The 14,852-nt window shown below is 45.9% G+C and overlaps 1 protein-coding gene across 1 annotated transcript in view; it reads left to right on the top strand.

Moving 5' to 3' along the window:
* The window catches only part of R3HDML (R3H domain containing like), a 31,755-nt gene extending 21,539 nt beyond the window's left edge, over nucleotides 1–10,216 (top strand). The window contains exons 4-5 of the mRNA XM_040329854.1: nucleotides 5,503–5,618; nucleotides 9,600–10,216. Of these exons, the coding sequence (XP_040185788.1) occupies nucleotides 5,503–5,618; nucleotides 9,600–9,732 (249 nt within the window). The 3' untranslated portion in view covers nucleotides 9,733–10,216. The remainder of the gene's footprint in view (nucleotides 1–5,502; nucleotides 5,619–9,599) is intronic.
* The last annotated feature ends 4,636 nt before the right edge of the window (nucleotides 10,217–14,852 follow it).

Genomic DNA, 14,852 nt, shown 5'->3' with positions numbered 1-14,852 from the left:
CCCATGTCCTCCTAACCTCCCTGCACCATGTCCTCCTAACCTCCCTGCACCATGTTCTCCTAACCTCCCTGCACCATGCCCTCCTGACCTGCCTGCAACATGCCCTTCTAACCTCCCTGCACCATGCCCTCCTGACCTGCCTGCAACATGCCCTTCTAACCTCCCTGCACCATGAATTCCCGACCTCCCTGCACCATGAATTCCTGACCTCCCTGCACCATGCATTCCAGACCTGCCTGCACCATGCCCTTCTAACCTCCCTGCCCAATGCCCTCCTAACCTCCCTGCACCATGCTCTCCTAACCTCCCTGCACCATGCCCTCCTAGTCTCCCTGCCCCATTCCCTCCTGAGCCTGCCTGCCCCATGCCCTCCTGACCTGCCTGCACCATTCCCTTCTGAACCGCCTGCACCATGCCCTCCCGAACAGATCTGCACACGTGTTCCAGGTTAGTGCCACAGAAAGTATCTTCAGAAGGACAAATGGCAAACCCTGTGTTTCTCCTAGAAAAGGTTTACTTTAAACTAACCACAGGCCACAAGGCAGGAGTTTGGCCACCAAAGACCCCGTATTGACATGAGTTATCAGATGATGAATGTTAAAGCCTCTGTGGCAGTAATATATTGCCGTCTCTGTGAGATTATTCTTGGAGTTCTGCTCTGTTCATTGCTGCTGAATAAATGTGTGTGCACTGAAGCATTTACAATAGTTTAGAAATCAGACTGAGCCTCCTACACCTACGCCTTATTCCTGCAAATTCTTGTAACATTTATAGCTGAGTCTTTCTAGTAAGGTCTTGAGAACCCCATTCGCTCACACCCCCTCCTCTGGCACCTCTGCGTACATCTGCAGGCAGTTAAACATTTTTCCATAAACGATTCTCCTGCACCTGATCCTACAGCCAGACATTTATTTTTTGAGGAAGAAAGTCTTCCTCTCACATTTCAGTTTTACCATCAGCAGAAGCGTACAGGGTGACAGCTGGTTGTTCGTATTCCTTATAAAACATGAAACTCAAGGTCGCCTTCTTTTTTAATGGTGGTTGGCCTCGGGTTCCATGGCATCCCCTACTTCTTTTAAAGCAGTTTACAGATGGTGGTGGACAGAAGATCGGATGTTAAAAACACATTTGGTTCCCTGATGATAAACTTTGCTTTATTTTTTTTTCCCGACGTGCAGGACACGTAGGCACTTGAAATGCCATCTAAGGTTCAACCGATTCTTATACATTCTAACACAGTGGTTCTTAACCTTGTTGGAGGTACTGAACCCCACCAGTTTCATATGCGCATTCACCGAACCCTTCTTAATTGGTAAAATAAAATATGATTTTTTCAAATTCAAAACATAGGTATATATTTAGGTATATATTTATCTAAATCTAAGCACTGTGCAACAGCTGGGATCCTATCGATGCAACAATTCTGCAACTTCTACCAAAGGCTTGCATTAAAATTAGCAGCAAACATTAGCACAAGAAATGCATGAGCCTCATAGTACTGTACTCAATATCTTTTTTTTATTATTATTTTTTTGTATGTGGTCCACCTTTAAAATCCTTTCTAGATTTCTAGGTTTGGTATATAAGTTATATATCATATATATCAAGTTATATATCATTTACTTAAAGCGGTGGTTCACCCTGCAGAACAACATTTCAGCATAAAATCCGGCATAGTAGCGCAAGCTACACTATGCCGGTCTTAATTTTTTTATCCCCGTACTCACGGTTATATCGTACATAGACGATTCCGTCTGCCGCGGGGAATGGGCGTTCCTAGCAAGAGGGAGGGTGATTGACGGCCGGCTCTGGCACGTCACGCTCCCCGAAGACAGCCGGAGTAGGTCTCGGCTCTTCACGGCGCCTGCGCACAGGCTATGCGCAGGCACCGTGAAGAGCCAAGCCTATTTCGGCTATTTCCGGAGAAGCGTGACGTCCCAGGGCCGGCCGTCAATCACCTTCCCTCTCCATAGGAACGCCCATTCCCCGGAATCTTCTATGTACGATATAACAGTGAGTACGGGGATAAAAAAATACAGACAGGCATACTGTAGCTCGCGCTTTTTTTTTTTATATAGGGTGAACCCCCGCTTTAATAAGCCACTACCGTTCAGAATCAGCCAGAATGTTTATCCGACTCCAGTCCACATGCCATACTAGTCGTCCTGGACCTCCGGCGCTCAGGCCGCTCTCCCCCAGTCCCAGAAACACTGCCAGTGGCCGGGCAAGCAACATGACTCGTCTGAGTCTCTCAGTCTCACCTGCTCTTACGAATCCTGTCTGTCCACGATATGCGCCGCCTGCAACCGCCGTGATCACAGACAGGCCAGCTCAGGCCAGGCCACATGACTTATTCACCCAATCACAGCACGCCGGCTCACCATTGTCGAGACTGAATATGGCGGCCGGTCCAGTGCACAGACACAGTGAATACAAATTAATAGAGTGGCACAGTCCACACTGGAGCCCCCCTAAATGTTGCGCCCTACACCAGTGTGTATAGGTGTGTGTCTTGACCTCCGCCGAACCCGCGAGACTCACTCACCGAACCCCTGGGGTTCAATCGAACCCAGGTTAAGAAACACTGTTCTAACATTTCTGTGGATCCAGAAGAAGGCTAAATAAGCCCGGTGCTTTTAGAAAATATTAACGCACTATATACAAAGCTAGGTAGTTACCCAGGTTGAAAAAGGCAGCTGTGTATATTGTTTGAACTATTCTTCGTCTGGATGATCCAGAAGAGGGAAGTTTGACATGACACATAGAAATACATAAATAGTTACATAGATAGCAAAGTCAGTAAATAATACCTACCCGTATACTGTGTGTTTTAAGGTTTTGTTGATCCAGACACATAAAAACGAAAACCGTAGGTTCAAAAAAAATAAAGTTACATATGTAGCAGTCAGAAAAAATGCAGTATGCCCCTTAGTTCAAGATATCAACATTTTGTTTATCCAAAAGAAGGAAATTAGAAAAGGAAAAAACATCAGGAGGCATTTACAGATATATTATCACCTTGTCCATTCAGGACAAAGTGACAGTATGTTTCTAAAGCCCCAACCACTTCCTTAGTTATACTCACAACACAATACCAGTGATCTCCAACTACTTCTGATTCTGCCAATGCTGGGTAAATAAGCAGTGCTATGATTTAGCAGTGAATCAATACCCCCCAGCATGGTCACCTAATTTAGAGGGTGATGTCACTGCTCCCCTAGCTTCTGTCACAGGTGACCCCTCAGATGCAACGGAGGCCACAGGTGCAGGGTGTGGTATGGTGAGTATAACTAGGGCAGGGGACCCTTTAAAAAAACATTTGCTCTGTATGGGTAAGGTTGTGGGTAGGTGCAGCATGGTGCAGTGGTAATAATTCACAAACAGTCCAGGTGCAATCGGTAGAAACTGTATTGTAGCAAAGGCAGAATTTGTACTGCAGAAGAGACAGAACTTGCATTGTAGAAAAGGCAGAGCTTGTATTGTAGTCAAGGCAAACAGTTCACAACAAACAAGGTGGGAGAGTATCCAACTGGGAGCACTTACAAATATCAACAGCGTATAGTGGAGCAGGTATTAGCCAAACTGACAGCACCTGTCTGGAGGGCAGAATGTCGCCTGGCTGTCTTGTACCCAAATGGGAAGGTTTCCAAGGCAATTGCTAGCCCTCAGCTGTCCCTTCTTGCATGGAACCTCTCTCTGCCACCAATACTGTCCCTGACAGATGGCAAACCTGTCCCTACACTTGAATGCGCACCAAAATCTGGGGAGCAGGGACTCTGTTGATCCAATATGGCCGCCAGGGGTCATCTGGATGCAGCACACCCAAATGGAACGCTGTCTCCAGGAAACCACAGAGAAGCCAAGTTTCCCCTGACTTCCTCCCCAAGCTGTGATGCTGCTCTGATAGGGTGCCACCTATAGTGGAGGAAATAGACTGCACCTGCCTACAAGGTGACAGTGTTTCTTTAAATTCTAATTCCCGATTTATTCCAAAGCACTTTCCCAAAGTGGCAACATTTTGCCAAAAATTTCATATTTTTTTACAATTTCAAGGAAATTTGAACACTCGGCTTTGCTCATCCTTAGTTATCTATAGGTCATCTTATACCTTTTCATATCCTACTGCCAGAGGCAGATTCTCCAGCGATCATGTTATATTACATCATCAATCAACAAGCCCAATTGGTGGTAAGGTATCCAGCTGTTCCAGTAGACCCATCTGTCTTCTCATTTTCAGAGCAGGCTCATTTTTCAGCAATCATTGCTTCAAGCCTTAAATGGAATCTTAAAACATTTACCCTGGCAGCAGAAGATCAATCATTTTTTAGGAAAGAGGGCGGAAAAAAAGGGGGTGAAAAAAGAAAATGTTATGTTTGAGCTGTTTTTCCAACCTTCCCGAGGCAGAGATATTGTAACATTCAAAGGTTTAAAATAAGCGATTACAGCATAGGATTTGGCAAGAGCCGGGAATTTGAACTCAGCAAGTGCCGTCACTGACGCACGCGTCCCGGGCATGAATTCCATTAAGGGCTTTCATTTAGACATATCTATTGCCTTGTTTGTGTTGGCCATAGATCTTGATAGAACCGCAGCTTCTGCCGAGGTTAAGACTTTGATTAACGTTAGCCTGCTTCCCTCTGTCATTTGACTTGATAGTTCTGCATCTACCATGAAAGAATACAAGAGTGCAATTAGTCTCTGTGGCCTGTTTAATGTCGGTGAATCTCAGATTTTGTTTAATTTGGACTTCATGGAGGAAACAAGTCCAAAACCAAATACCACCCCACAAGGCCAAGTCCAAATACCACCCTTAAAAAAACAGAGAGATACATATCGGCTGAGTGCAAGGTTGGGACAAAAGTGAAGCAACACCTTTGCAGTAATATTACTTGTGCTTAAAGCGGGGGTTCACCCTAAAAAAAATTCTAACATTGCATGGAGCCGAGCTATGAGACCGACAGTATGCTGTTGTTTTTTTTTTTTTTGCGTACATACCATTTTAGGGCTATTTTCACCCCCGGCTGCCCCGCGGGAGTGGGCGTTCCTAATCACAGGCTGTGATTGACGTGCTTCCGACTGGCGCATACTGCGCTTCACGAGTTGCCGAAAGAAGCCGAACGTCGGTGCGGCTCTATACGGCGCCTGCGCACCGACGTTCGGCTTCTTTCAGCAACTTGTGACGCGCAGTATGCGCCGGTCGGAAACACGTCAATCACAGCCTGTGATTAGGAACGCCCACTCCCACGGGGGTGAAAATAGCCCTAAAATGGTATGTACGCAAGAAAAAAAAAACAGCATACTGTCGGTCTCATAGGTCGGCTCCATGCAATGTTAGATTTTTTTTTTAGGGTGAACCCCCGCTTTAAAGTGTATCTACCAATCCTTAGATGTAGGGACTACAATCGTTTTTTTTTTATTTATTTTTTTTCCTTTGAAGAAAGAATATATGTACAAGTCCACTATACATTCTTATACTAATGAGGTGGTCCTTCTCCCTTCCAGATGGTGTGGGCATCATCAAATAAATTAGGCTGTGCCCTCAACACATGTCACAACATCAACGTATGGGGAAGTACGTGGAGACAAGCCGTCCTCTTGGTGTGTAATTATTCTATCAAGTAAGTTAGAAAATATCTGTTGTGTGTCTTTCTTTTACTGCAAAACAGACCATAATGTACAAATCTGAATTGTGTTTATAGCAGGGCTGTTTTCCTTTTTCACAGGGTGTCATTTAGGGAATCCGGCCAAACACATATCTAACATTTTCAGTTCCCGAATATGGAATTTTTTATTTAATCATACTTACCTAGCTGGATGTGGCTCTAGGTGGAAAGAAAGAAAATCAAATCCTTTATGAACTGCCTTAGTTCACCTTTAATGACATTTACCAAAAACACCCCTATCCAATACACCAGTGGTCTTCATACTGCAGCCCGAGGGCCAGATGCGGCCCTTTGCTAGCCTTTAACCAGCCTTTGGGGCACTATTCTTTCCAATGATATTAGGCACTATTCCCCCCACTGACACCAACAATGGGGCATTATTTCTTCCACTGATACCAATGATGGAGCACTATTCCCCCCACTGACACCAACAACGGGACACTATTTCTTCCACTGATACCAATGATGGAGCACTATTCTCCCCACTGACACCAACAACGGGACACTATTTCTTCCACTGATACCAATGATGGAGCACTATTCCCCCCACTGACACCAACAACGGACACTATTTCTTCCACTGATACCAATGATGGAGCACTATTCCCCCAACTGACACCAACAACGGACACTATTTCTTCCACTGATACCAATGATGGAGCACTATTCCCCCCACTGACACCAACAATGGGGCACTATTTCTTTAACTGATACCAATGATGAGATACCATTCACGCTACTACTCTTCCTCCCACTGTCCACCAACCCTGAGGCTTTATTTATTCTCACTGATGCTGAGCCCAGGACATTGTCTACCCCCGTTGGCCACAATCCAGCCCCCCTAAAGTCTGAAGGACAGTAAACAGACCCTTTGTTTGAAAAATGTAATATTAATATGAATTTTAAAGAATTCTTTGTATTCAAGCTGCTTATTCCATTGCCCCCCCCCCCTCTTTGACCAAGAGGAAAATGTACAAAGTGTTGGATGTGTGGCCCCAGCAAATCGCGAATGAACATTCTACCTAATTCCCTACCCAGGCATGTATGGTTCACTCTCTTTCACCCTCGCAGAACTTTGAGCTATAATATGGAGGAAAGCAAAGATCCTGGAATGGGGGATAGGTATTAGGTGGCGTTCAAACTCCCAATAAAAAGACATAGACGTGGTGTTCAAAACCCCCCCTAACACCCCAACACAGTGTCCTCTGCCCCTTTCAAATCACCACCCCTCCACTTTAGTGTCCTCTACCCCCCCATAGCAGTGGTCTCTGCCTCCCCCCCCAAATCCTGCCCCCCTTCATATCACCTGTCCCCTGCCCCCCTTCATATCACCTTCCCACACACACTGTAGTGTCCTCTGCACCCCCCCCCCTCCCATAGCAGCACCCTCTGCCCCCCACAATGTGTCCTCTGCCCCCTCAAAGCAGTGTCCTCTGCCTCCCCATCCCCCGGAGAAGTGTCCTCTGTCCATTTATCATCACAATGCCTCCCCCTCACTGTAGTGTCCCCTCTGCCCCCTTCACATTACCCCCCCTACCCCACACATACATACAGCACTGTGTAGGTAGCACTTCCTAGGAGACGGCATAGTGTTGGGTGGAAGGTGAGAGGAGCTGCTGGAGTTAACATTTCATAACAAGCTGGTGATTGGTTGCTAGGACCACCTATCAACCAATCCCTGAGGCAGCTACCTCCCTCCACCCAGCACTTTTCTGCCTCCTGCTCCCCGCTCTGCAGTGAACAAGAATGGCGGTGGCTGGGGGAGGTCACGATCCACCTGTCAGCTTCCCGCGGTCGACTGGTAGATCACAAGTGACCTCCACTCTAGAGGTTGCTGGGAGTTCTTTAAACTATTAGCAATTTCTCAGATACGTTCTTACTGACACCATTGATTGTTTTTTAGCTATCTGTAAGGAGGTAATTCTTCCCAATTGTCCACAAGAGTAAGGAGCATTCTTCCCACTGACCATCAATGTATCATGAGTTGTAGATATGGTAATTTTTTAGCAGCGGTTCCCTGAGACTGGAAAGTTATTTCAAGGGTTCCTCTGTGTTGAAAAGCTTGAGAAAGGCTGACCTAGAAGATAAAATAAGTAATAAATTTGGTGATTTCACTGTCCTGGCTTACAACATCACATTGGTAAGAAAGGAGGAGTGACACTTTAAGGGAGTTCTTGTTTGGTGACTAGAGGAAGGAATGTCACACTGTAAACATGGAAAATGTACTATTAAAAGCTGCTTGTTCAGACTGGTCAGCAGCAGTCAGAACCTCGGAGTCGGCAACAGGCACTGCCTACTACATCCCCGCTTGTGTACACGGCCATCTATCTTCTACAATGTAGTCTAGACTGCATTATATCACTGGGGCGGGTTTATTGGCCAGTTTATGAAGAGGGTCAGCCAACGGCCAAGGTTACGCCATTCATTAAAAATCTCTATGAACTTTCTTTACACACGCTCGGTTTTCTCGGCGATAAAAAGTCAGAGGAGAAAGCCGAGAACGCGGCAGGAAAACCGCAATGGTGATTTGGCCGGGAATCCCGGCCGTGTGTATGCTCCATCGGCACTGCCTCGCAGTTTTTCCCATAGGTAAGTAGTAGATCTGGCGGGAAAAAAAACGCCGGGAATCCAGACGGGAAAATAGAGAGCAGGGGCCAGATTCACAAAAGAGATACGATGGCGTATCTCCTGATACACCGTCGTATCTCTGTTTCTAACTATGCAACTGATTCATAGAATCAGTTACGCATAGATAGGCAGAAGATCCGACAGGTGTAATGGACTTACACTGTCGGATCTTAGGATGCAGTACCGCGGCCACCGCTGGGGGGAGTTTGCGTCGTAAACCAGCGTCGGGTATGCAAATTAGGAGTTACGGCGATCCACAAAGAATTTTCCCGTCGTTACGTCGTCGCAAGTGTTAGATTTTCGTCGCAAAGATAGGGCACCTTTAACATGGTGTAAAATTACTCCACCATGTTAAAGTATGCCCGTCTTTCCCGCGTCGCTTTTGAATTTTTTTTAAATGTTTTCTTTTTCCCGGCGTAAGTCTTTTTTTCACGTCGCGATTCACAAAATGTTGGCGCGTCGTAATTTCGCGCAAAGCACGTCGGGAAATTTGCGACGGGAGCATGCGCAGTACGTCCGGCGCGGGAGCGCGCCTAACTTAAATGGTACCCGCCCCATTTGAATTGGGCCGCCTTGCGCCGGACCTGTTTACGATACACCGCCGCAAATTTCCAGGTATGTGCTTTGTGGATCGGGCACTAAATCGGAAAAAATGCGGCGGTGTAACGTAAACCGGTTACGTAAACTTGCGCCCGCTCTACGTGAATCTGGCCCTAAGTTCTTTATTTTTCCCGGCTGTTTTCCTGAGGGGAAAACTGTGAGGAAGCACACATACACGTCCACCTTTCCCGACCAAAAGCTCTCCTGGCAGTTTTCCTGCTGGGAAAACCGGTCGTGTGTACGAGGCTTTAGTTTTGGATCTTGTGGGGAAGAGTTAACATTTCTGCTTATTTTTGTCTGTGACACCATTGCAAAGATCTTCCCTCAATTGCTGTCCCTGTGACACCTGTACAAGAATTAGGGGTTGGGTATCACCAGGACAGGAACACACGGGGAGAAAATGGGGACACCTATTCCAGTGACTATTCCATTTCAATTATCAATGTCACCAAGACAGGAAGTGAAGGAAAAGCCAACATTTTCTAATTGTCACTAGAACTGAGAGTTCTTGAAGATGGGATGTCCCTTTATTTTAGAGAGGTTTCCCCTCACTTCCTGTTTTATCTCTGGGACGTCTCTGGGACATGCCGTTTAATTCTTCTTGACTTTTTCCAAAACTAAAACAAAGCTTTGCCCTAGATACACCAGATAATTATATAATGAAGGTTTTTCCTCTTTATGTTATTATTCATATCCTTTTTTTTCTAGGGGTAACTGGATAGGAGAAGCCCCTTACAAGCTGGGAAGACCATGTTCGGCGTGTCCGCCCAGTTACGGAGGTGTCTGCAGCAATAACATGTGTTTCTCCGGTGTGAAAAACAACAAGCTCAGCTGGTTTTAAGTCAATGAACGTCCACTTCAATTTTTTTTATTTTCCTAAAACCACAACATTGAATGTCTTATATGTGTTTAGTGCAAGGTAGGTAGGTTTACGTTCCAAGGGGGGCAGCCTACTTACAATTGACATACAGGGGCCGGTAGTGCTACCAGAGTGCAATGTCAGAGAGGGTGTGTCTTGTAAAAATCTGCTGCTCGGCCAATCAATGACAAGACTGCTTCATTGTAATTGGCTCAGGAATATGGGCGTACATCATTTTGACTCTGTCACAAAACACATTAACTTGGTGGCTCAGCCAGTTGTATTTCGGTTGCAGCTTCAATGCCGTTGGACAGAACTGTGAAAGAAGGGTTCCAACTCATATATTTAATGACTCGTTCTGTGGCTGAATGAGTTAACCTGACAGGAAGACACCCCAGAGTGGTAAAGTCCCTTTAATATTGTAGATTATTTATGATCTAAGATAACCCAACACGTTTCAGGGATCTGCTTCCTCAGGGCTAACGGTAAACATCACCTTTATGTTGCTTCCAGCAACCAATTCGTTTGCTCTTTTTTTTTGAAAAGGAGGTGTTGATTGGTTAATATGGACTAAGACTTTCTTTTGGGCCTGAGCATTGACAGTCGGGGTCTTTGTACAAATTCATTGGATAAATGGCACACACATTTATGCAGGCTGCTCAAAAATTCTCTATTTTCTATAATAGATTCAATTTTATGATTGTCATTTCCATCTAGTGGCCAAAATGCAGTGCCTATGGTTGAGGCTTAGTAATCCATATTAGGCAAAATCTGCCATGGGTTACTGCCCTTTGCCCAGAACTGTTTAATGCAACCCATATTCCTGACTTTGTGAATAGAGTGCCATTGTAACCCACAGACAGAATAGGCAAATGCTTTAATTGGCAGCCATTTGTATACATATACATAGATATACAGCGCCACCAGTTCTTCTGAAGAAGCCATGATGGGACTGTTGGCTTTTTTTTAGTTTTAGATGTGGGGAAGAATCAGAATCCCTGTCTATTTTTTTAACTGCTATCTAGGACTCTGTTGAACTTGCAGTCTCCACTTAAGGCTGGGTTTACACCATTGCAAAATGGATGCAGATTCCCCGCATCCAATTTTCAATAGCAGGAGATTTCGATCTGCTCTCTATGGAGCCGGTCAACATATCTCCACTGCGTATTTGCACTTGAGCCCTGTGCGCCTTTTGGTCTGTTTCAGGTCCGAATTCAGACAGAAATTTTGGCTGAAATCCAACCTGAAATGGTGAACGGGGATGCTCAGGACCCCTGCTAGGAGCCGCATTGGTATTAGGTTTGAACTCAGCCTTACATCTATAAAGCGGGACCTTTGGCACAAGACTTCCACAGAAAAGTCAGGGAACGCTGCCACGTGGATGTTTTGGAATGGGATGTTGCTCTTCTCCCTTGCGTGGGGCAGGGGGGCATCTCGATCTCTGTAATTAAGCATTTTGGCCATGAAGGTACGTGGTGGCGCTCCTTGAGGTGGTCAGCGTGCTGGCATTTGGTGGGCTCTCTCCACCACAAATGTGCCAGAGAATGCCGCCCGGCCATATTTGCCAATTATAAGGTTTTCAGGAGATGAGGCAGGATCAGCACCCTCCGCACCTACTGGGAGGCCCACAAAATGGAGATTACAGCGACAAGGCGGTTTTCTGTTCAGAGAAGTGTTTTAGTGGTTGTAGCTGGTCTTTCGTCCTCCCATTATGTGTTTCAGCCTCTGTCATGCTGTCCCAGAGTTTGTGGAAGTCCTTTCGTATGAGGGAAATGTCCACTTTAACCTCTTCAATCTTAGAAGTGAGGGCTGCCTGGCACGTGGAGATCGCTTTCAACACTCTTGCGGTTTCTGCAGCTGGAGGTTCAGAGTCTGGTGTTGAAGCGCCGCCATTTTCCCCCATGGCCTCATTGTCCTTGGTGCTTTATTTGTCGAGCTTTGAGCTGGCCTCAGACACCTTGGGCCAGATTCTCAGTCAGCGGCGTAAATGTAGGTGGGCGTAGCGTATCATAGTTACGCTACGCCGCCGCAACTTAGAGAGGCAAGTGCTGTATTCACAAAGCACTTGCGTCCAAAGTTACGGCGGCGTAGCGTAAATCTGCTGGTGTAAGCGCACCTAAATCAAATGAGGAACAGGGGGGCGTGTTTTATGTAAACTAATCATGACCCCACGTAAATGATGCTTTTTTTCGAACGGCGCATGCGCACGCATGCTCAGTATCACGTTGAATTTTCAAATTAAATTACGCCCGCTTAATGCCTAGTCGACGTGAACGTAACTTACGTCCAGCCCCATTCACGAACGACTTACGCAAACGACGTAAAACACAACGCTGTTCCGACGTTTCCGACGTCCATACCTAACATGATTTACTCCTGCTTTATGAGGGGTAACTTTACGCCGGCGTATGTCTTACGTAAACAACGTATCTTGCTACGCCATGCGCACGTACGTTCATGAATCGGCGTATCTAGCTCATTAGCATATTCAACGCGGAAATCTACGGAAGCGCCACCTAGCTGCCAGCGGAAATATGCACCCTAAGATACGACGGTGTAAGAGACTTACGCCGCTCGTATCTTAGCCGAATTTATGCGTAACTGATTCTAAGAATCAGCCGCATAGATACGACGGCTCTCATTCGGACTTACGATGGTGTACATGGCGCTACGCCGTCGTAAGTCCTTTGAGAATCTGGGCCCAAGTGTGTGGGTGAAACCTTGTGTGTGGGTGTTGAGTGTCCTCCGGGAGGTAGAATAACATGTGCACTGCAGTTTAAACTCCAGGATATTGAGCAGAAGGATAAGTCGCAAACGGAGCTCTCCTCACATGTGTCCAACCTCATCACGCTCCAGGCCACGCCTCCATTATCTAGGACCCCTCACTTCCTGTCCAGGTGACAACTGTTTACTAGACAGGTAGTAAAGACAGGAAAACAAATCTGACAGGGGTTCTATCTTTCCACTTTGCTGGGGGAAAAAAATGTTGAATAAATGCATAAAATGTCATTGTGTTTTGCTAATTGTTGCCATTGTGTACCCAATCTGGGTATTGGTTATGTTGGAATTTTTATGGTTCCTCTGTTCAGTAAGCTGTGAATTTCATTTTTTTTTTCTTAAAAAAAAGCACTTATGTCTGTAAATAAAATTCCTGCATTTATATTATCATTCAGTGGTTGTTTTAAGAGGGATTGGCTGTAAATAATTAAATCATAATCCATTTTGGAAGTATTTTGGCTCCCGCAGAACAGCTCATATATCTGTTTGCTGTAAATTAATAAGGATCAATCTGGGGATATCAATAAAAGTGCATCAGCAAGGGCCCGACCTAATGGTTGTCATCATGTGTCTTGATGAATTCCCCTCCTTTCTGGAATATTGAATGACAGCAGGCTGAGATTAGTTTCCAACAAGACTTCCAATATCAATAGGTCATCTACTCGCAGTTCAGTGGTAAGGCTGTGAAATACTTGCTAAATTTATGCCAAAGGTTACCTGGAGCTTATCTATAAGGCCCCTTTCACACTGGGGCAGTATGTGCGGTGGCGGTATAGCGCCGCTATTTTTAGCGGCGCTATACCGTCGGAAATTGCAGGTGAATTGCGGCGGTATTCGGACGCTAGCGGTGCGGTATTAACCCCCGCTAGCAGCCGAAAAAGGGTTAATACCGCCGGCAATGTGCCTCTGCAGAGGCGCATTGCCGGCGGTATTACCGCGGTGACCCATTGTTTTCAATGGGAAGGAGCAGTATACACACCGCTCCTCTCACCGCTCCAAAGATGCTGCTTGCAGGAGATTTTTTTTCTCCCGCCAGCGCATCGCCTCAGTGTGAAAGCCCTCTGGCTTTCACATTGAGAATGCTGGGGCAGGAGTATTTCAGGCTTTATTTATGCGCTAAAACGCCTGAAATACACCTCAGTGTGAAAGGGGCCTAAGGCTGGCCTCACACCTATGTCCTGGTGTAATGCTAGGGTTGCCACCTTTCCAGATATCACCCGGACAGTCCAGGTTTTGAATCATGTGTCCAGGTTTCAGTTTTTCTGAAACCTGGACACATTATTCAGATCGGCTGTGGCTCCCCAAGTAACAGATATAGTCACACACAAATCTGTTGCCAGGTATGAAGCCAGCCTTAGTGTTTCCATTCTAGAAACATGGGGCCAGATTCAGAGAGACGGGAGCATCTTTAGTTAGGCGTAGCGCATCTCATATGCGCTACGCCGACGTAACATTGAGAGACAAGTACTGTATTCACAAAGCACTTGCTCCCAAATGTGCGCCGGCATAACGTAAATGGGCCGGCGTAAGCCTGCATAATTCAAAGTAGCAAGGCAGTGGGCGTGTTGTATTATAATGAAGCGTGACCCCATGTAAATGAAGCGCCGAACGAACGACGCATGCGCGCGCATGCTCAGTATCACGTCAAATTTACACTCAATGTCTGTGACGTGAACGTAACTTACGCCCAGCCCCATTCACGTACGACTTGCGTAAACAACGTAAAAATATACGCTTGTTCCAAAGTCCATACTTTGCATTACCTGCGCCTCATATAGCAGGGGTAACTTTATGCCGGACGTACGCCTTACGTAAACGGCGTAGCTTAATGCGACGGGCGCAAGTACGTTCGTGATTCTAGGTCATTTGCATATTCGACGCGTAAATCTACGGAAGTGCCCCTTGCGGCCAGTGTAAATATGCACCCAAGATACGACGGCGTAGGAGACTTGCGTCGGTCGTATCTTGGCCAAATTCAGGCGTATCTGATTTCCAGAATACGCGGAAAGATACGACGGCGCACATTTGGACTTACGACGGCGTATCTGGAGATACGCCGTTGTAAGTCCTTTCTGAATCTGGCCCATGTTGCTTACAATAAAGCACAAATCCATCTATGGCCAATGTACAGGTTAATATTCTCATTGTGTATATACATATAACAATTGTATGTGAGTATTGTGGAATGCAATCTATAAAGTGGGGTGTTTTACAAATTCATGTGTTTCTATAACTTAATAAAAAGATGATGAAAAAAATCACAGTGTCTCTCTGTAACATTCTTTATTCTGAGGGGTGGGGGGGGGGGGGGGGACTTATACAAT

The sequence above is a fragment of the Rana temporaria genome, chromosome 12 (genome assembly GCF_905171775.1).
Source record: "Rana temporaria chromosome 12, aRanTem1.1, whole genome shotgun sequence".
NCBI classification, from domain to species: Eukaryota; Metazoa; Chordata; class Amphibia; order Anura; family Ranidae; genus Rana; species Rana temporaria.
Note: the sequence above shows the minus strand (reverse complement) of the source record. Positions and strands in the feature narration are given on the sequence as shown.